At 40.1% G+C, this 21,340-nt stretch overlaps 1 protein-coding gene across 7 annotated transcripts in view; it reads right to left on the reverse strand.

The window, feature by feature from the left end:
- Positions 1–5,277: 5,277 nt before the first annotated feature.
- Positions 5,278–21,340, reverse strand: part of LOC308121096 (receptor-type tyrosine-protein phosphatase epsilon-like) — a 52,188-nt gene continuing 36,125 nt past the window's right edge. For 3 of the 7 annotated variants that reach the window (XM_080482167.1, XM_080482168.1, XM_080482169.1), the window contains exons 3-21: positions 18,444–18,521; positions 17,714–17,810; positions 17,135–17,208; positions 15,141–15,277; positions 14,024–14,114; positions 12,736–12,812; positions 12,483–12,519; positions 12,293–12,390; positions 11,384–11,503; positions 10,526–10,689; positions 10,172–10,307; positions 9,907–10,056; positions 8,710–8,803; positions 8,417–8,493; positions 8,187–8,321; positions 7,902–8,027; positions 7,066–7,217; positions 6,832–6,967; positions 5,278–6,739 (exon numbers count right to left, since the gene is read on the reverse strand). In XM_080482167.1, coding sequence (XP_080338293.1) covers positions 6,665–6,739; positions 6,832–6,967; positions 7,066–7,217; positions 7,902–8,027; positions 8,187–8,321; positions 8,417–8,493; positions 8,710–8,803; positions 9,907–10,056; positions 10,172–10,307; positions 10,526–10,689; positions 11,384–11,503; positions 12,293–12,390; positions 12,483–12,519; positions 12,736–12,812; positions 14,024–14,114; positions 15,141–15,277; positions 17,135–17,208; positions 17,714–17,810; positions 18,444–18,516 — 2,049 coding nt within the window. In that variant the 5' untranslated portion in view covers positions 18,517–18,521 and the 3' untranslated portion in view covers positions 5,278–6,664. Of the gene's footprint in view, positions 6,740–6,831; positions 6,968–7,065; positions 7,218–7,901; positions 8,028–8,186; positions 8,322–8,416; positions 8,494–8,709; positions 8,804–9,906; positions 10,057–10,171; positions 10,308–10,525; positions 10,690–11,383; positions 11,504–12,292; positions 12,391–12,482; positions 12,520–12,735; positions 12,813–14,023; positions 14,115–15,140; positions 15,278–16,264; positions 16,310–17,134; positions 17,209–17,344; positions 17,558–17,713; positions 17,811–18,443; positions 18,522–21,340 lie in introns of those variants that run through there. The other 4 variants (XM_080482165.1, XM_080482166.1, XM_080482170.1 and 1 more) reach the window with 4 other exon arrangements.

Below are 21,340 nucleotides of genomic sequence, written 5' to 3' on the forward strand. Positions count from 1 at the left end.
GGAATAGGATATGGGCTGTAATGCACTTTTGGGACCATTGTGTGTCATTAACAATCCAGTAAGAGCCGTCAGATTGAATTACGGTAAGACCGCAACCGTCTGTTGAGAATGTGTTTAGTGCTGCAAGACGCTGCGCTGTGAAAAAGAGACTGAAAGAGGAAGAGAGAGTGAGAAAACAAATTGAACAACAAGTCATTATGAAACCAGTGAAGATGGGACGAGATGTGCAGCGAGATAACATCCAGACGGACAGACAGACAGGAATTCCGGTTGATTCTTGGGATATTAATGATGCAGCCTCCGTGTTGGAGCCTGTGCTTGTCTCTTTTCATCAACCACAGCAACACTGAGACAACAGAGACAAGTGTGCTGACATGGTTGAGGAGAGATCTTAAATGTAGCATATAATATTTAAACAAAGTCTCCTTCTTTTTTCCCTTCCTTCACTGAAGGGAGCTTTTGTTTTTCCAACAATGCCAGCAGCATGTTTTTCTCAATGGAGCTGGCCCGTTGGCCGACATCCATGTTTAAGATGTTGACATTAGCTGCTTTGAGTGAAATGTATAAACTGAACGTTCCCCTGAACTGATTCAGAAAAAAAGGCACTGTTATAACATTGCATGGCCTCTGACACTTAACAAAAACCACTAAAAACATCTGCACATGCAATTTTCTTTTGTAAATATCTATTTATGTGTCTTCTATACTGCTTTATCTAACTTGGACGAACGGGCTGATTCCAGCTCTTCCTGGAGAGTTTCCAGTCCACCACAGGGGTAAATACAGAGACACACATTCTATGGAGGTTGCTTCTACTTTCAGTGTGGATTATCTCATTTGTTTCGTCCATTGCTATCAATTACTGTCCTGGATCTTTGAGAAAGTTTAACTCTTGATTTATATGAATCCTTTGATGGCTTTTGTCCAGTCTGCTGGTGAATTAACTTCAATCACCGGGAGAACGGATTTAATTCTTCTCACAACAACTGAAATAATAAGATATTTGGTGGATTTCAGCCGTTGTGCAGCAGGCTTAACCAAACTGCTGCAGTCAAACGGTCTCGTTCAGTCACCTGTCTGCAGTTTCCACCAGCAGAAGTTGTTGACTTGATCGTTTTTTGTTCATTTCTCCGCATTTCTGTACTTTCATCCCTCTGACTTCTATCCTCTGTCTTTCCAGTGGGTATGACATAAAGTTTATTCAATAAAATGAAATATGATCCACCGTTAATAATGAAGAATCCACTGTACCTTTAATGTGTATTTTCTCCTCCTTGCATCCAAAATAGCTCGATTAATCGGAAAACTGCAAGGCTCTAGTTTTCTGACAATTGGTAGCATAGCCAAACAAACACACACACACACACACACACACACACACACACACATACATACATACATACATACATACATACATACATGGCATTCCTCAAATACAATCTTTTTCTTTTTCTTGTGTAAAACATATTTTGAGACATGGAATTACTCTTTTATTTTTTTCAGGGGATATCAAAAGAATTTAAAGCATATTTCCAACAGGGTGAATCAGTGAGCAGGCTCTGTTTGACACGTGCAGACCCCAGATAATCAGAAGTTTGTTTCCTAAGCCACACATGAAAGCATTTCTGTGGAGAGGTCACAGCGCGGGCTGCCCGCCTGTTAATGGCTCATGTTCCACATTATATTAGAAAAACAACAGGAAGCTTTGTGAATCAGAAAATAGACATGGTTGGTAGTCAATCAAAATATGACATGAGTTAAGGTTAATACATAATTCATGTGACCTATTAGCTCTTTTTGACCCTTTTCTTTTTTTTGGTCGGGGGCTTCAGTCTCTCCTGCTGAGCAGTGTTACCATGACGCCAAGTCTCAGAGGAAGTGGAAATTGTAAACAAAGAGGCTTTTTGTCACTCACTGTTTTTTCTTCAAAATAGGAAACATGATGGTTGGGTGAAAATAGCTGAAATCGACCCCCTCTGCTATTGAATGGCGGCGCTCACATGGACAATAGCTTCTGACACCCAAAGATTTGAAAGGAGATCAATTTCTTTTGTTCCTGCAGGAGAACAAAAACAGAACTTCCTCTTTCTTCGACAATGAACGGTGTGCTTTTTATTGAAGGTTATGCACAAATGTTTAACTTTTCATGCTGGGGTGGTCTGCTAGTTGTACCTGGATGTCAAAGTTTAAGTTTCATTCAACACCATTCATTGATTTTAGCTTTTAAAATAATAGACTTTTTGTCCAAAATGGCAAAGAATAAATAATTACAATTAAATGAGCTGATTTTATTGAAATGATTGATCGGCATGTCAATGGTTTGGGGCAGATCTTCCGATGTAACAATGTGTTTCATCAATTCAATGTTGAAAAACATTAATCTAAAATGACTTTTATCATTGATTACCTGCAGTCCCTTTTGCTGGTAAAGTAGAGTGGATTTCTGTTTGGTGATCAGTTCATAAGGATTGGTTTAATTCTGACTGAATCACTACTGTAACATCAAGTTTCCCCTTAATCAAAAGATAATCTGATTTACATATAAATTGAAAAGCGCTGCCCCCTGTTGGTTTCAACTATTACTAATGCAAATCAGATTTGGTGTTTGACACAAGGTTAACATCATGGCAATATAGAGCTTGAATAAGAGAGTCAACTCTTTGAAACAGTGGACGTTTTTTCCACTTCTGCTGGAAAATGATACACCATAATATTCTTATAATCTGTCTGAGGTCTCTGCTTTAATTGGTTTGTGCTTATGGCATAATGTGACACTGTTGAAATGCGGCAAGCGATTTGTAAAATGATGCTACATTAACTTTCAGATTTTTATTTCACTGTCGATGGAGTTGTGTTTAGATGTTGTATGCAACAATGTCTTGAGGTGGTCCTGCGTAATTTGGTGTGACATAATTGTATTTTCCAATGATAGTTGTATTGTTTATGCAGTTTATGAGCTTATAAATTGTGTTTTTATCCATATAACGCTCCACAATAAATGGACATGTAGATTTCTAACAATGCATTAAAGCAATGTGACTGTCGGCGACATGGTTTAGAAAGTGTTTAACAGAAAATGACTTTGATTGGTGCAACTTTAGGTGATTAGTAAAATCAAATACTCCTGTTTTGGATTTTTGGTTGCTGGTTTTATTTAAATTTTTTTCTATGGGTTTTCCACTATGAGTTAAGGGAGACTTTAGGTGAAAGAAAACATTCAAAATGTTGGTCATCGATACAGTAATTAAAAATATTCTATTTAGGTCAGTGCATTAATTATTTCTGGGTCTTTTTTTTCCCCATAAGAAAATGGAGACGACATTCTTAGTATTCACTAGTAGCAAAACTATGCTTTATTTTTATTTATCCCAAAGCAGGACATTGGAAGACATTAATTTGAGCTCTGTGAATAGATTAATTTCAACATTTCAGAAACCATATATGTGCAACATTACTAAGCTTAACATAATTAATTTATTATTTTACACTTTTCATGCTTTCCACCTGCCCCCAGTTGCTCTACATTTAAACATTTGACCAACTAACTGTCTTTTTAACACTCCTGGTCAGGAGATCATATCAAGTGCAGATCTGTTATGCAGGATATATGGAATAAAGTTAATTTATGCACGATTTCTTATTGATAATATCATTTTATAGAGTATGGAGTTGGCGGAAAGAAAAAAAAAAATCAAGAAACATTTCTGACACCCAGCACATTTTTAAGATAAATTTAATATTGCAACTTGCATTTCAAAGACATTTGGAGTCCCAACAGGCATTGATCGCCCACAGAAAAAGCAAAGGCAAAGAGCTGCAGTTTGAACAGACCCTCGTCATTATCCTCAAAAGCTCTGCAAGGACACAAAAAAGGAGCCCTGGGAAAATAAGGCTCGCATTGTTTTGTTAAGTCTGTTTCTTCTTGTGCTGCACCTCACATCTCCCACAGACATTTACATGGAGCACACAAAAAAAATGAAAGACCAATCACTTGACGGATCCTGGCCGCTCAGCGACTTTCACAACATCAGCACTTTGTCATGTAGTATTTATACACAGCGTCAACAAAACCACTTGTTTAATGTCGGGAGTACCACGTGGATGGGAGTTACGACCTCAGAGGAAATGCACAGAGAAGTTGCTCGACATTCAGACACTTTGGAAAGAATGATACGACCACGAGACGCCTCAGTTTTACCCACGTCAAATGAACCCATGTACTTTAAAGCAGTGATTCTCAACAGTGAGGCCGTGACGACACCAGAGACATCCCTGCTATCCAGGAGACTCTCAGCTAAGATACTGTTATAACTGTGATAACCTGAAGACCTCAGCCAGCCAGAATGTAGTAAATGTTAGAGTGAAAGTGATGTCAAACGCTCCCAAACTGCATACGTCTGTGCAATGTGAAGAGTGAGGTCAATTAGTTAAACCATCTAGCCATGTTCTATAACCCAGGAGGTTGTTATGGGGTGCTGGACCCAATCACAGCTCAATGGATGAATGAAGGGAGAATGTATGTATGGACAGGGAGAAACATGCAAACTCCTCAGAGAAAGGCCTCTAATAGGGCTGCACAATATCTGCAAATATATCATTTCATTAATGCTCTGCATGTCAACATATCATTCACTGCACTTGATTGTGACGACGACGGAGCTTATTTCACTTCATTGCTTCGAAATTACATCAGATCTGGTGGCGACAGTCCAAAGTCGATTAGCAAAAGGAAGAAACTCAATTAAACCAATTCACTTCTGAAACATTGCTGGTTGGAACTGGCGGGGGGCAAAAAAGAAAAAAGAAATAAAGAGTTTCAGTCACAACTGGTGTAAATTGGGAGCAAGAGAAAGAGCTCTGCTGTATATGAATGATTTCAAAACACAAAGATGTTGAAATCATTTTAAATTCAAGTGTCACATAATGAATGCACGTTCTCCTAATATTGTGCAGCCCGAGGCCCCCCGAGCACCAACAACTTAACAACTATACTTTATTGATCCCTCCTGGGAACTTGTCACTATGAGGAGCGCTGACCACAACACCACCCGTGCATCCTTTTGTTAAACCAACACAGTGTTAGTATTTGCATGGGCAATGGGTCATTTTATACTTGAAAACTTCAAAAATTAAGAAACTTTATAGCATACTGAACATCAGCTGTGATAGTATGTTGCCCCCCCCCCCCCCCACCCCACCCCCTCCTCTGGTATTAAACAGGCACTGAAGCACCACCATTTGTGTGTTATGGTTTTTGCCGTTACAAGACTCAGGGATATAGTTACGCTTTTAATGCTTTCCTTTTTTTTATTGTGCATCATAAAATGAACATACTGACTCATACTGCATTTGGATGCTCTGCCTCCAGCTTATAGTTATTTCTTCAGAAAAGGTACATATGGCACTAATTTCTTGAAAAGTCTGTCATTTATAAATACAAAGAAAGCAATTAACATACTCTTCAATATTACAGGTTCTTGGCGAAAGGCTCGGTTATTATGTGCTTTGTTTAATGTGCAGTCGTTTTTTTTAGCAAAAATCTCTTTGCTGTCTACAGACAAAAGGGAGACTGTAGTCGTGTTACATCCATGTTAAATGCAGTTGCATACCACTTCTTGAGGTATAAAACCTGTTGAATGGTTTCCCATCAGGCTGCGGCGAATAACCAATAAACTCCTGCCTGAATTAAACTGAAAAAAAAAAAATATTAAATAAACCTGGATATGATCAGCTTATCCTTTGTTGCATAACTATGTTTTACACATTATGGCTGAAGTGATTCATTCTTTTTTCAACAATATTTCACTGAATATATCATCATTTCGTGATGGGCATGTCGCATCAAGATATAGAGCCTATTTACATGACAATATAAATCTAATAACTGATTCATTTTTTGGGGCATATTGAGGATTTGCATTTAATTTCATATAAAATTAATCTTTTTTTGGTGTCGACCACTCGTGTTGTTGACAGTTCTTTTTTTAACAGTTTGACACTTACCCTGAAAAAATAAAAGAAAGAAATCAGATTACATGTATTACATATCAGACTAAAAACAAGATTGCCCATTATCACAGCTGTTTACATGATAACTTGAATAATCTGATGAATCCAGAAATTAGATTTTTAGTGTGCAAGTAAAGAGGCTCAATGGAAAATAGTTTGAGAATCGTCTCTGATCTAAGAAGTCTTCAATAAATGAAAGGATGCATGTTCATAATCAAGCAAAAAAAAACTAACAAACAAATATTAACATTCCTCGTATGTTCTCCAAAGTCCCGACAGGAATGTCTCCGTCAATACATAAATACATTTATAATAACTTTTAAAAAATATTATGTGGTCGATTCAAAATTACACTTAGATAAATGTTTAAAGTACAATATTATACAACAAAACTGGAATCAGAGACCAACTTTGAAACAACACTTGATGACAAAGTATTTATCATACATGGCGTGAAATATACATTATTAATCTTATTTCATTTACAGTTTACATCCACTGACATACCGTATATTACAGCGAGAGAGGAGCTGGAGTTAATGTAGGACGAGTGCATAGCAAAATAGAAGATCATCTGACAAAGTTAAGAGAAAACACATAAAACCGACAAACCTTTAGAAAACAACATTAAAAACCATGTTTAAGGCAGTTCTCATCATTTAAAATTGGCATAGTCTGAGAAAATGTCGACAAAGTCTTGTACCACCCTGTAGCAGAAGTCATATTGTTCCTGTAAGAGGGAGGAGAGGAGACATATTAGATGATAACAGTTGAAGAAAACATTATTTGACGAGATTTGGGATTCGTGCTGCTATTTCTTACCACAGTTTGGACCATATGAGGCCTCTGCATTCGTAAACTCTTCACAGTTTGGAACACGTCCAGCAGGCCCTCTGCTTTGACTCGCTCCAAGATATTGCTCAGTGCAATGAACGTACCTGTTCGCCCTGCACCAGCACTGCAGCACAGGCACAAACCAAAAAAAAACCCTCCATTGAGCCTTTGTAAAAAGGTAGACGTCGTTATATACACAATGCTGGGAGAAACTGGACGTACCTGCAGTGTACGACGATGGGATGGTTCCCAGACTGCTGCTGCTGTCTCTGCACCGAGGCGATGATGTCAATCATGCCTTTCCCCTCGGCCGGGATGCCGATCTCCGGCCAGCCGTGGAAGTGGAAGTGCCTGATCATCCTTGTCTGTTTCTCCTTCGAGAGGAAATGCACGGGCAGAGGAGAGATCATAATACCTTTCAAATGTGATTTATTAGCTGCATATGAAAGCATTAAAGCAGGTGTGAAGTCAGTGCAGGTTAAGTGTGTAGTGGATGAGTGGCGGACTGATGGGAGGAATGTACTACCGAGCCTCTGAGTGATGAGGCGGGTCAGAATTAATAAAGTACGAGAGGGGAGGCTCCCGCTTCATAACCCTAAACACTTCCTGTCCACCACATTTTCTTTCCTCTGGATGCTTTATTCATTCATATGGCGTTTTGCTGCATCGTAAGACGACTAGGTTTAACTCGACGAGCTTTCAAGATTTGTGAATTGCCAAAGTTTGTGATTTCTTTCTTTTACAATATAGTTCATCGCAGTTAAATAAAGTTACTTTACAAGCAGAACAGACAAAATACAGCAAAAAAAAAAAGACTTTTTTGATTGTTGCATTATTAATTTTAATGACCAAGGAAATGCACCTTTAAGATCATCCACTGGGTGTTTGTTTTCATCAATTTCACTTAACATCATTGTGGTGGAAATACAATCAGTCTTACTTTTGTTGTGTGCACTTGAAAAAGCGAAATGGTCATTTAATGTCATTGGAACTGTGAATGGAGCAGAAAGGCCGCATGATATTTGCCTTCCGTGATAGTGCAAAGTGAATTTGCTTACCGGGACGAAGGTGAGTACCAAGTCTCGTAGACTGAAGGTTTCACATAGAGTGTCTCCCTTCAGCTCTACTGCATAATCTCCATAGGTGACAGAATCCTCCATGGGCCAGTATTGACAACATTTGTCCTGCGACAAAGACACACTTATGTGAATTCTTTCAACACAATTCATCAAATGCATAATTTTGAGAATCAGGCAAAAAATAATGGGGTCAATGACGCTGCACTGATGCGCCACATTCATATCAGATCCATCACTCAGAGCCTGACTGCTATTGCAACTCACCTGCTCCCTCTCCTGGAGCTCAGTGAGCATGACAACAGAGTGACACTTCCATTCCCACACCATTCTCCAGAAATCCTCCACCGTGTGTGTGAGAGGGCCCTGCGTGGCGATGAAGTAGTCTTTTTGCCTGTAACCCTGAGACACAACAAGGCAAAGAACTTTAGCTTCATGGGTACAAAAAAGTGCATTATCATTGATGTTTGTAAGCAGGTATTTAAGAAGATATTTACATCTATGAAAGATGCATTGACGTAATCGGTGAACTCTTGTCCTCGTCTCATGGAGAGAATAACTCTGTTGAAGTCGTCTGAAATTGAGACGGTACCACAAACACAGACGTCAGATGTGAATATGTTGGCTTTGTGAAAGAGATTCAATCTGGAAATAACAGCTCACTGAGAGAAACATAAATATGTCCACATTCTAAACATAGTTAGAGGCATTGCAATCTGGAGCACATCACTTGCTGGAACTTGATAAATGAGACAATTAATTCTGTATATTTGTTTTTTAATCTTCTTACACGGGATGATTTGCAGGACTCTGTTCTTTTTCATGTTGGCAGGAAGATTGCCCGTCCTCATGTTCTCCTTCATTATTCGCATGTTGGTCAGTTTCTATACAGAAAAAAAAAGTCAAAGTCATCTAAGTGCCTTTGTTTAAATAGAGATTAAGTTTCAGATTAAAATCACTGTACGGCTGCACAGATAATGGCTGAACAAGAATTCCAAGTTACTTCATTAACATTTAAATTCTAGTTGAAAGGCAGACTTTATAAGGTTTTTTTCTTAGTCTTTTTTAACAGATAATGTGATCCGTACAAATATTACTCCTCTTGTTGAATTTTGAAGAAAAAAAAGTCTGTATGTATACAAAAATCTTAACTGTTAAACTTTTGGTTTTGCACTCAAGCTTAATCTTTTAATTAGTCCCTATTGCACACAATAGAAATGCTGTCCCTATTTTTACACTGTACAATGCATTTCTTTCTAGCGCTGTAACATAAATGTGTCGATAAATTTAAGCGAATAGAAAATGTAAATCACAGCCTTGTTAGGTGTGACCATCATTCCCATTCACCATCCATGACTGCACACTTCTTTTGATCAAATCTACACTGATATCATTTTGTTTAATCCAACTGTTGATTATTGCATAGAAATATGCACTATTGATATGTTCAAATTAAAAAAGTCAGAGAAGCTTTTATGACTCCAACGACCTTGAAATTTTCATTGTTTTGCATGTTTTAGCATTTGTGTTTATGTTTCAAGCAGCCAGACTGCAGTGTATTTTTGGAACAAACACACATTAATAAACAAAAAACAAGAAAAATTATTAAATCAAATTTGACCATGTCAGCATTTTCCATTACTATTGAGTGTATGTGAACTATTTTCTAAAATTGATAAATAAAACTGATAACTTCTGCAGCTATAACAGGTCTGTTTAGGTCATCAATCAGATTTGTGTGCAAAAGACATGATATTCAAATACATTTCGAGAAATGTTATTGATCCTGTTGGAGAAATTCCCCTGTATTTAACTGTATTTTAATCTTATTCACGATTATCCTAACCTACATATACTAGGACCGGCAGGCTGTCACAGTGCAACGTCCTGGGAGCTGCTGCTCAGCGGTCCACAGTCAATTGTGGGATTCGACATTTTATCTAAAGATCAGAAAGTAAAAAAAATAAAATAAAAAAAAAGGTAATACCTTAAATTCCTCCTCCAGGCCAACGCGGTCACCGTCGTTGAAAGTGTTGTGCAGTTTGTGCAGATGTCCTTCCAGAGACGACACATCCAGCTCCGTGTCTCCGTAGAGGTAGTATTCGAGCAGCGCCTGGTAGATGAATGAGTACTGCATCTGCGGTGACAATATGCAGAGACCATACATTAAAACATTTGCAGCTTAATGGGGGAATTCCTTATTGAATTAGTTGCATATCAAAAAGTGCTGGCAGATGTTGGATCTGACTCACATCTGTCTGGACGAGCTGTGAGCGCTGCTCTCGTATCTTGGAGACGAACCCAAACACATCGACTTTCTGCTCTGGGTGCATCATGTCGATCATGGCGTCGATTACGATGAAAGTTCCCGTCCTCCCGACACCGGCGCTGGAGACACAAAACAAACAACCTCAATCCTCAGCTGACGGCTATCAGACAACAGGAGCGAAACAAAAAGACATCTGTGGTCGTAAACACTGGATTTCCCATTGTCACTCAAAATATTTTCAACCTCAGCTGACAAAGTGTTTACTCACAGAAATGAATTGGATAATTGAAACCACAGGAATGTTTACATACAAATAAACAGCTCAGCTGTTTGGTACCTGCAGTGGACCACGATCGGCCCAGCGAAGGGGGGATTCACCGCTTTGACCTTTTTGAGAAACTTTAGCATACCGATGGGGGAGAAAGGGACCCCAAAGTCAGGCCAGCTGGTGAAGTGGAGCTGAGTGACCAGACGGGGAGTCTTAGCAGCGTCACTGGCTTGCTGCAGAAGAAAATCACAAGTCTTTCTTTTAATGCCAGACAATCAACCTTCAAAATAAGATAGGATTAACCTTGGCACATACACTGCTTAGCTGTGGCTATGTCTTTTATACATGTTGCACACAATCTGCAGCTGTTGGGTATCATGTTGGGCTAAATGCTCATTGACTTGTTTGGAGAGGGACAGATAACAGCCTGCCTTCAAGGCTTTAGCAGGACAGTAGGAGAATAATATTCTGCACACTTTGGACAAGTACATTACATTTGATAACATCCAGAAATATAAACAAAAGCTTGCTATGCTATGTTGTCATACTGTCGTGCTAATTCGGCTGCTTTCTTTTACAGTAAGTCATTGCTGACGCACGAGCCACAGGTGGAATTGAAAGCTGGAGCCTCCAACACTCAGGGTCAACATCCAATGCACCACCAGGGGGCGCTGCATGAGTTCTTTATTCTTTCTGCAGAAGTTTTCTAATGCCATTCATACTTTTTGTGTTGAGTTTGCATGTGTTCTGTGTGTGTGTGTGTGTGTGTGTGTGTGTGTGTGTGTGTGTGTGTGTGTGTGTGTGTCCTCAAGTTGAGTGTAAGTATGAATATGAGTGGTCCTGTTGAAGACGGATGGATCAAAAAGGAATCCTAACAATTCATTGAATTTAAACACTCAATGACTGAAAGCCACGAGTAATACTTACGTATTGTACACAGAACTTGCGTATTGTGTAGTCCACCAGGACAGTAAAGTCTTCGACTGCCACTCTCACGTTACCGTAGGTCCAACAGCCCTGATCGGGCCAGTACTGATAGCACTTGTCCTGTAAAAAGATTATTTATATTGCATATCAATTACACACACAGATCACAAACCTCTAACCTCTTTTCATGCCCACTTATGTTATACAAACCACATAAATGGTTGCTTTCAACAGTTACATTCTTTCTAGATAAAATACTTATTTTTACATGCTGTAATAGACTTTTTGAAAAGGAGGGTGTGCCTAAATTGAGAACTTTTTTTTTTTTTGTGTGTGAGTAAAGACAAAATGTGTGACTTAAAGCTCAGTGAGTTTCACTAAAAGCCCACAAGCTTCAGGTTCAGCCGGTCCAGATGAGTATAAGTGAGAGGGTGAAACCACTCGATATCTAACTTAGCAGGGTGATGATGATACTGAACAAGGCTTTATTAGACATTATATAGCCATTGATTTCAGCCCATCTACACAGTCATTTACATCTTAGCAGTTCCCTTTTCATTGATTCTTTGTGCAGTTCTCCCGCTCTCACTGCTCAGTGAAGGAGCACAAACGATAAGAAGAAAAACCAATGGCAGAGGGCAGATTACGGGTCTGTGATCATGCTGTGGAATTTAACTTAAACTATTATTTTCAACTAATGAAAACTCTCCATTGTTTTTCTCTTTGAGTACGCTATGAAACAGAACAGGAAAATCCAACTTGCTGGCTTGACTCTTAGGAGAAGTGCACCTTCTCCTTGGCAGACATTGTCTTGGCTCAAGGTTACTCCAAGTGGAAAACGCTTTGGAAAAATGGAAAGTGGAAAAATCTTTCATGCACAAGAAAAAACTTAGGCTTGAAATCACTCACTTCTTTTCTTTCTTTCAGATTTGTCAACATGACAACAGTCGCTACTTTCTGCTCCCATATCATCCTCCAGAAATCCGCCACGGTGTCTTCCTTTGGACCTTTGAGTTAAAAAACCGTCATAATTCCTATAAATTAAAGCATGAAATGCACACAGATAGTCTTATTTGTTTTCTGGAAGTTAGTAACTTACCTTGTGCAGCTATAAATTTGTTTTTTTCCGTGTAACCCTGTGAGAAAAGAACAGCGTTACACAGTTCAAAGAAAAGCAAATAAAAGACCTCGTCATTTAACAGTGATGTGTTGCTGCTGCTCTGAAAGTCAGACATTACAGGATGTTCAGATTTAACCTTTAAGACAGCACAACTGACAAGAGTCTAAAGGTATGACCCTTTCACATATCAAAAACTGTCATGAGTGTGAGAAAGGAACAAAGCAAGACTCACATCAATGTAAGAAGCATTCACATAGTCTGAACAGGGATTTCCATCCAGCTGAGTCAGCACCACTCTGGAACGATCATCTGTTGGTAAAAATACAGTTGGAAAGCTTAGAGAATAACTGAAAATGTTACACAGGCATAACCTGCAACATAATAAATTGATTTATTAGGGCGAAACGTATTTGATTTCTTCCCAAGAGCTTCATTAATGAATAAATGAGTGCAGCTGCTTTTGAGGTATTAATACAAAACTACAACCAGGTGATGCCAAACTTTAGCATTTAGATTTAAACATGAAGAGGTTGCATTAAACTTCTGGAGTCAGTTTATTAAGGCTTTGTGAGAAATCTTGTCCAAGTTTCACTCTTTTTTCTTCCAAAACGGACTAATGATATCACAACATTTTAAGGATCGCATGAGTCTACAGAGAGCTTCTCTCAACAAGGGTGTCCAATGTGGATCATGTTTGATTTGGCACAAGTTTTCACTCTGGATATTATTTGTGATGGAAGGACACACAGCGGTCACCCTGCGGCAGTGGGATTCGAATCAGCGCGCATCCGGTTACAAGCTTGTTTAGCTGGTCTATAAGGCACAAAAGGTTTCAACCATAACTGTTGGGAGTTTTGTTTTGCTTCATTAAAGACATTTAAAAAACTAAAACAAAACAAACAAACCTGAATTTATGCCATTTATATATATTGATATATAATGAATTGTTGTGGGGTTTTTTTGGTTGTGTTTTTTTTCCAGAAAAAAACTCACCAGCGATAAGTATTGTAATAAATTAACAACAACAACAACAACAACAACAACAACAACAACAACAACAACAACAACAACAACAACAACAACAACAATAATAATAATAAATTAATTAATTAATAAGAAGAATTGCAGAGAAATGCCCCCCGCCCCAAAACAAAATAAAATATGCAGGAAATAACTGTGACAGTTCAGTTCAAGAAATAGATATTAAATTACCCTATTCATACCAGTATGTATTAAATACGCATTCACTCATAATCATAACGACTGTAGGTGTATTTAATCCACAGGTGAAATAATCCAAAAAGCCATGTTAATAAAACAGGAGCTACAAGTGTAAAAAGGAACAATCGTGAGGAAACAGCAGAGGGGTTTCATTGTGAATAAATACATATACTGATACTGTACCTAGAAAAAAGCTATAAACACACATAAAGGTCACGTGCAGAGACACACAGGAAACTTCGGGCTGGAGGTGTAGTCAAAAGAAACCCGAGCTTCTACAGAACACAAAGCAAACTCACAGGGGAGGATGTTGGGGTATCTGTTCTTCTCCTTGTTCTCGTCCTTGTTGGCCTCCTCGTAAGTCCCTTGGGCATTACCCCCTGGCAAGGACTGCAAAACAAATTTATAGTTTTTACCTAGTGCTGCATACTGAAAAATGTTCTGTCAGCAGCTCAGGGCCGGGGCATTGTGTTCTGCAGCATGTAGGGCTTTGTTCAGCCTCGATGGAGGCACTTCCTCTGCTACCTACAGTAAACAGCCCTCCATTAAAAGCGGAGAACTTCAGCTTCCTCTGTCTGTGCTGACAAATGTCTGAATAAAATCATACTTTATGTGTTGCACCATGCACTTTATTCTGACTCAGATCCTCAATCGTGGATGCAAATAGACCCGGGGGTATTTTTCATGCATGCGGGTGGCTGTGTTAACTGCATGTGTCACGGACAATGTGACACATACAACTACAATAGTTTTCCATAATTAAAATACACACATAAGTCATTGTATAAATATATCATATGTGGGAAAACCCTTTAACACCAATGTAGATATGATACCGTCTTTCCTTTTATTCATGTGATGGAATCAAGATTTTTAAAAAAAAAAATTAATAAATGAGTGCAAAAACATTGTTTAAGAAAGAAAGTTCATGAAAACACACATTTTAGAAGCTCATATATTTTTCAGTGTAAGAACTGTGGCGGTTGCAGACTATGCTTTTTTTTTAATAACTCTTTCAAACCGACGCCTGCCAACATCTATTAACAAAAATATCTTTCAGTGTGCAAAAATACTACGTACTTGATATAACACGACACATGTGTGGCGTGAGAGTTGAGGGGGCACAATGTCGAATCTGAAAACCCCTGCTCTACAACACTGAAGGAAAAACCTCCACAGACAAATGTTTAAAAAACACAGATTACCTCCTATTTCCAAACATATCAAGTCAACACAGTCCAAAAACGCTGAGACAGACACAAAACTCAGACCAACAATGTTTGAGCAATCCTAAAAACCATGGAGTATGTTTGCGCCACGATGACTGTGACTCATCAGATGCCTGACGTAAACACCACTTTCAGCACTTTGGTAAAACACAAGCCCCATGTGTGTGTGAGTGTGTGTGTTGCTTACATTGTACTCCTCTCTGAAGAGCTTGCCGTCGTCAGCTGAGCGGAGCCGATACTCCTCCTCGAGGTGGTCCACTGGGATGGGGAAGTAGGTCTTTGAGGCTGAGGGGGATCGGGGCAGAAGGACCACCGTCTGTTGCTCTGTGGGGAAGCGAGCGCAGTGGAGTTATCAACTCCGGTGTGGTGTGACTTTTCCATGGTGGGTTATTTGTTGTGTTAAAAAAAATTTTTAAGTTTTGATTGATCATTTTTCAATCTGATCTTTTACTGATAAAGGACATTAACGTTCTAGTGAAGTGTTGCCATCTTAAACAACAGGGTCAAAGTGAATAATTGGGTTAAATTAGAAAAGTGATTCCCAACCTTTTCTCAAACACAATCCTATCACAGGAACTGAGCTTCTTTATGATCAAGTTCAACTATTTAAATATTGAAATGTATAGATTGAAAATGGCCGACAGGTCATGAACGTGAGCTGTTTCCAATCCCACTGCAGACTGAGGTCTGAACTACCGACGAACTGAACTAACGGTAAAATCAAACATGTGGATCACATGATCCACTATGGAGCAGTTAAAACACATCCTCTCATTGATAGCAACATTAAATATCACCAATTGATTCATTTTCAGTTTTTGCTTTTCATCCTTTTTAACTGTAATCCATTTAATTTGCATTGCAACTTCAACTATTTAATCAGTAGTTATCTGCTTTGACCATCCAATGCTACTTTCAGACATTTTTAACATTATATTTCCTACTTCAGGCTATAATGCTTCATTCCATACTTTTATCGCACAGCCTCCGGGTCATTATTATGTCTAAAGATATTAAAAAGCAATAAAGTTTTCATGCCGCCTTTGGCAATCGCGGTTGCTTCCCTTCACATCTGGTTGGGAATCACTGAATTAAAACAGCCTATTAAGCTTCTATAAATGAACTTGAAAACATTATGACAGATTGGTGTGTGTCTGTACAGGTGTTACAGAACCAAAGAAACCCAGGGAGTTTTTTTTCACCACTCTGCAAACTGTTAGCAATTACAATTTTGAAAGATACAGGGTGGAATAGTATTAAAAGAGTGTTAGTAACATGAGCTTCCTGATACCGACACCCTGTATACCTGACCTGGTGGTACAATGGTGTATAAGGACTCAGAACTGTATCCAAGCTCTAAAAACACAATACACACACCAGATCACTTCACACGTAAGGTCATTAAACATAGCATTGCATGAATGTTGATACAACTATATTCACAAAACACTGTCAGTGTGTCCATATATAAGTTTTGTGGAGCACAGTCGAAAACAAATGCACATTTCAATCAATCTGTGTACACATTAATTACCCAGTACGACTAAAAACACCCATATATGGGAAGGAAATGTGTTAGAATGTCTAAAATGTTATATTTAAACTAATCGTTGTTTAAATCTAAATGTATATGAATTCCGGCCTCTATAAAAGTGAGATAACATTATTTGTTTTAAAAATGTGACATTCTTACGATCAGCCAATACTATGCGTTCCTGCCACCTCTGGAGAATATATTTTCCCCACATATATATCAATGTTATATTGCCTTCGAGCAAGAAAACAATGTCCTCTGGGAGATAAATGACTTCCTAAAGAACATTTGCAGATATACCACGTATACTGTTTCCTGTGAGGTCTGCTGTCAAACATCACACAAATCAGCTCTCGGTGCAAACACATGCAGTCATTTTGGGCTGCAGATACCGTGCGTAGACACTCTAAAAGCTGTAGAAGAGGGTGTAGGAAACACTCTTCACATTAACCACAGGAAATTAAACAAAACCACAAAGCCATGCTGGGAAAATCTGTATGAAGAGTTGCAAATCTAAACAACTTTTGCAACTCCTACTACCTTAAAACGCTCTATATTTTATCTAGAACTCTGTGCATGTCTCCTCGTTGTGCCAGCACGTTGCTGTCACATATTTTATTCCATCTCATTATGTTTGATAAGGTTACCTTGTTCCTCCAGGATGCCATTAGGTATCTTCTTGTCAACTGTTGTGACGACTGCTTTTCTCTGGTTTTTTAACCTGCAAGAACAAAAAGAAAATGCATTTGGACGAGAAAGAAACGGCTATACACGATAAATTAGGACATCATTGTAAAGTCAAATCTAATGATTCTACATAATACATAATGTAGATGACAGATATTTATCCATCCTACCATCTGAAGCTTGAGAAGCTATTCTTTCTCATTAGCTGATGTCTTGGAAATGCTGAGATGAAGTCTGAATGTGGCAGAGAAGTTGTTCCCCACTCAGTTAAGTTGCCTGTGTAGCTCCTCTGTCACAGTCTGTTCTGTTCTCACTGCACATGAGAGAGAGTCTGCTCGCTGCACTTCCTGACGGGGCTCCGCCTCAATGACTAAAAGGAGGAAGTGTTTGTCACCCCGAGCTCTGCCCCCTGAGCCTGGCTCACAGCCAGTCAGCGAGGCCCGGGGAGGGGAAGGGAAGGGAAGGGAAGGGAAGGGTAGGGAAGGGAAGGAGGGAGTAAGGTGAGGTGTGTTAGTCCTTATTTTTGTTGTGTTTTTTACCTGAGGAAGTACCAGGCTAGCAGTGCGATGATGAGCAGCAGCAGGGACACGACCAGCACGGTGGGAAGGATGTGCTGGCTGGGGAATGTAACGTCTTCTGAGGAAGAAGGAGAGGCAGAGTTGGGGGTCAAGGAGCACCGCCAACAAAGAAGCAGGAAAAGGGAGCAAGACCTCCAATTCATAGTGTGCAAATGCTTAGCTGCACTCACATGTTTAAGTCATGTCTATACTGTGTGACCTGATGAAATCAATACTTGGCAATGCAAGGCAAAGCAACTCTTGCCTTCTCTCCAGAGACCGTGTACGGCTCTTGAATGGCCTCAAAGCTGATTTAATAACTGGCTGCAGGAGTTCTTCTTCTACAGAAATAAGCATCAGTGTATTTTGTCCGTTTGGTGATTCTAACACAAAATCCGAGGCTCTAAAAAAGGGGCAACTCACCCAAGAGTCACAGTCACACAGCTAGACATCAACTGTGTTTATATAGATGTACCATAAGCCCTAAATTACTGTGCAGGTCTGCTGAAGCTCATTGTGATCTGGTAATAACAAGGCTGTCGAACAAAGCTATTATCAAGCAGATGCATGCACTGCAGAAGATACATCTTAATCATATCTTAGGCTAAAGTGATGGCTGCAGTCGTAAGGAATGAGATTTCACGGCTATCTAAAACTGCTCCGTGACATTCAGCCTCACATGTTGAGTCGCCCTTGTTATCATTGTTCTTACCTTTTGTATGGTTGCCATTGCCCGTGGAATTGGATGTTGTTGTGGTTGCCACCAAAAACAGAAGTGGGACCATTGTGGCTGCAGGAAAGCAAAATGAAGACGGATATTAAATTTGGAGCCAGACATGTCTGCAAAGTTAGGATTAATGAGAACATAGCTGCAGGATAGTATCGCCATTGAAGGAGCACAAAAGCTACTGACACTTCTGAAGCATTTTTCTTTATTCATGACGGCCACTTTCAGGAATGCGCTCCTCGGTGCAAAGTTCGTGCAGACACAATGGAACAACACAATCATATCCTGGTCATTCATTAGTAATCTTGGAAAGCCCAGATGTAGCGGCCAAACCCTCCACAAGGGGGCGCAATACTCCACCCTTTGGAAAAACATTGCCACATTAGGAGGCTTCCTCATCACACCCATTGAGAAAAAAAGAAGCCTAATGCAAGTTTCTTTTTTTTTTCTGAAAAGAAAGAGGAAGTTGGGTTATGGTTGCATGTTTGTTTGCGAATAATGATGTTGCAAGTCTGACCACGATAACACACACGCTCATCAATTTGTTATCAGACAAGTTCCACTTCAAGCTGGTAAGAGCTGGTATCCTTCCGTTGCTGTGCTCAAAACGAGTGATTTCCAGGATATAGCATGTGTGGGGTTTTTGAGGGCTGCGTGTTAGGAATCCCCTCACATGCACAGTCCAAGCATGAGATGTCATCTGGCATCATTAAAATTGTGTGTATCACAATATGAGGCTCAAATCGAGAGTCACACAACCACAGATTTCACCTACATGTCCGCCTCTTTGCCCGGCCTCCACACATAAGCAGGAGCCTCAGCTCTGATCATCCCTTCAATTTCTTCCAATAAAAGAATGAAGAAGAGGAGGCTGATAAAGGAGCATCTCATCTGATCGATCCTCCTTGTTTCAGTATTCAGACTGGGTTTCACATCACATTGATTGACGCGCTCTTCTTTATGAAGCTGCTGGTAAGATTTAGAAAACCAATAAGCCTTGAGATGCTTGCAGCTTTAAAGGTTATTTTTTTGTTTTGTTTAGTTTTTTTTTTACCACTAAAGCACTCCAAAAGTTGGAATCTCAGCAAAGTGCAGCAACACAAAGCTGCTATCAAACCATAATGAAGCAGAACGGAGTGTGCTTTCTCTCCCCAAGGCTGCAGGTGTGTGTGTGTGTGTGTGTGTGTGTGTGTGTGTGTGTGTGTGTGTGTGTGTGTGTGTGTGTGTGTGTGTGTGTGTGTGTGTGTGTGTGTGTGTGTGTGTGTGTGTGTGTGTGTGTGTGTGTGTGTGTGTGTGTGTGTGTGTGTGTGTGTGTGTGTGTGTGTGTGTGTGAGAGAGAGGTGTTGGTGGTGCTTTGCAGCTGCAGTGAAAAGAAAGGCCAGGCCAAGTGCATAGTCAATGAAGACAGTGTGTTGAAGCCTCCACGCTGTGCCGCAGTGTCCTGTAATGTGTCCAGGCAGGGCACCGGAGGAATGTGGAGGCAGCAGTGCAGAGACACTGACTGCAGCAGCAGGAGAGGCTGCAGAAGGTCCGGGTCAATAATATTTCCTGGAGCGATTAATAAACCCTGACATGTCAAGCCCCTGCTTCGTGGGGAAGACTGATGAGAGAATTATAATGAGGGAGGAGAAGAGAGGAGGAGCAAAGTCCTCCCCCTCACCAGCCTTCTACAGCACTCCTCAAGGTTTAAGGGGTTTCTCTTTTAAATGTCACAAGCTCAGATGAGGGGGAGGATATAGAGCTGAGTTTGTGAGTCCTGAGAGTTGCAGTCTGTGTGTATGGCTTGGTGTTTTGTGATGTGGTATTACATTTGTGGAGTCATTTGGGACTTTCCGCCACACAAACTGCACCAAATGTTACGCTTCCTGTTTCTGTCCGTTTGTTTGTCCGTGTGATGGCTCAGCAGGGACATCCAACCGGACGCTTTAAGCTATAGCCCCAGGGCTGAGTGTGGCTGCTTCTTGTATGAGTGTCTCTCAGTCTTTGGTCCTGTTCCATTCTGGAGATGCCACCCTGTCATGCTCTACCCTTTAACCCCCCATCCCACCCCTCCCGCATGGCTGAGCTGCTCCTGAGGGACCGCAGCCTGTTCAACTGCTGCTTTCCAGCTTTTTCCATCTTGTCTTTGCAGTGGTCTCCTGCCTGACCTCGTCTACATCTCTGAAGAAATCACAGGCTTCCTTTCCTCCCCGCCTCCGTAGGGAATGGCCCCTCGACACAGCTAATAACTGCCTTTTATCACTGTGTGTGTGTACGTCATCTGTTTTCCCAATTCCTTCTCTAAATTCTTCATTAAACTGCCTGGAGCACAAGTCTCAAATTAGACTTTTAGTATTGTCATTGTTCAGCGTGGGTCAGACGCTGGTCAAACAGTCATCGTCACAGTGTACCCGCGCTCATCTGTGTATTGTCCTTTCTCCATTTAGCACTCAGCAGCTAGTCACCAACCATTAGCCATAATGAAAATAGGTCATGGGAGATGTCAGCTCCGGGGAAGTTCTGAGGCGTCCTTATTTTGCGAGAGGAGACATTTGTGTGTAGCTTTGGGGAAGGGTATTGTCTTGGGGAACGACACAGGCCAGTTATTTCAGTGGTGTGATCCAAGCTGCCAAGCTGAGCACAGAGCTGGCTCTTGGTCATGCTGGGTAGGTGTCATGTGGGGCCACAGAAAGGGAAGCCTGAGCTGTAATGTCAGAAACGGTACTCACATACAGACTGAATGTTGCAAACATAGAGGCTGTTTAACCTAAACCATTGGCTGCTTTTGTGTGTAAAGGGGCAAATCTTAAGCAGATGTGTACAGCTGTGAGTCTGTGTTAACACATTTACAGTAGTAAAGATATGCTTTTTTCTGACACAGCCCTAATGTAAAATATCAAAGA

Source organism: Lipophrys pholis (genome assembly GCF_963383615.2).
Source record: "Lipophrys pholis genome assembly, chromosome: 1".
Lineage (NCBI taxonomy): Eukaryota > Metazoa > Chordata > Actinopteri > Blenniiformes > Blenniidae > Lipophrys > Lipophrys pholis.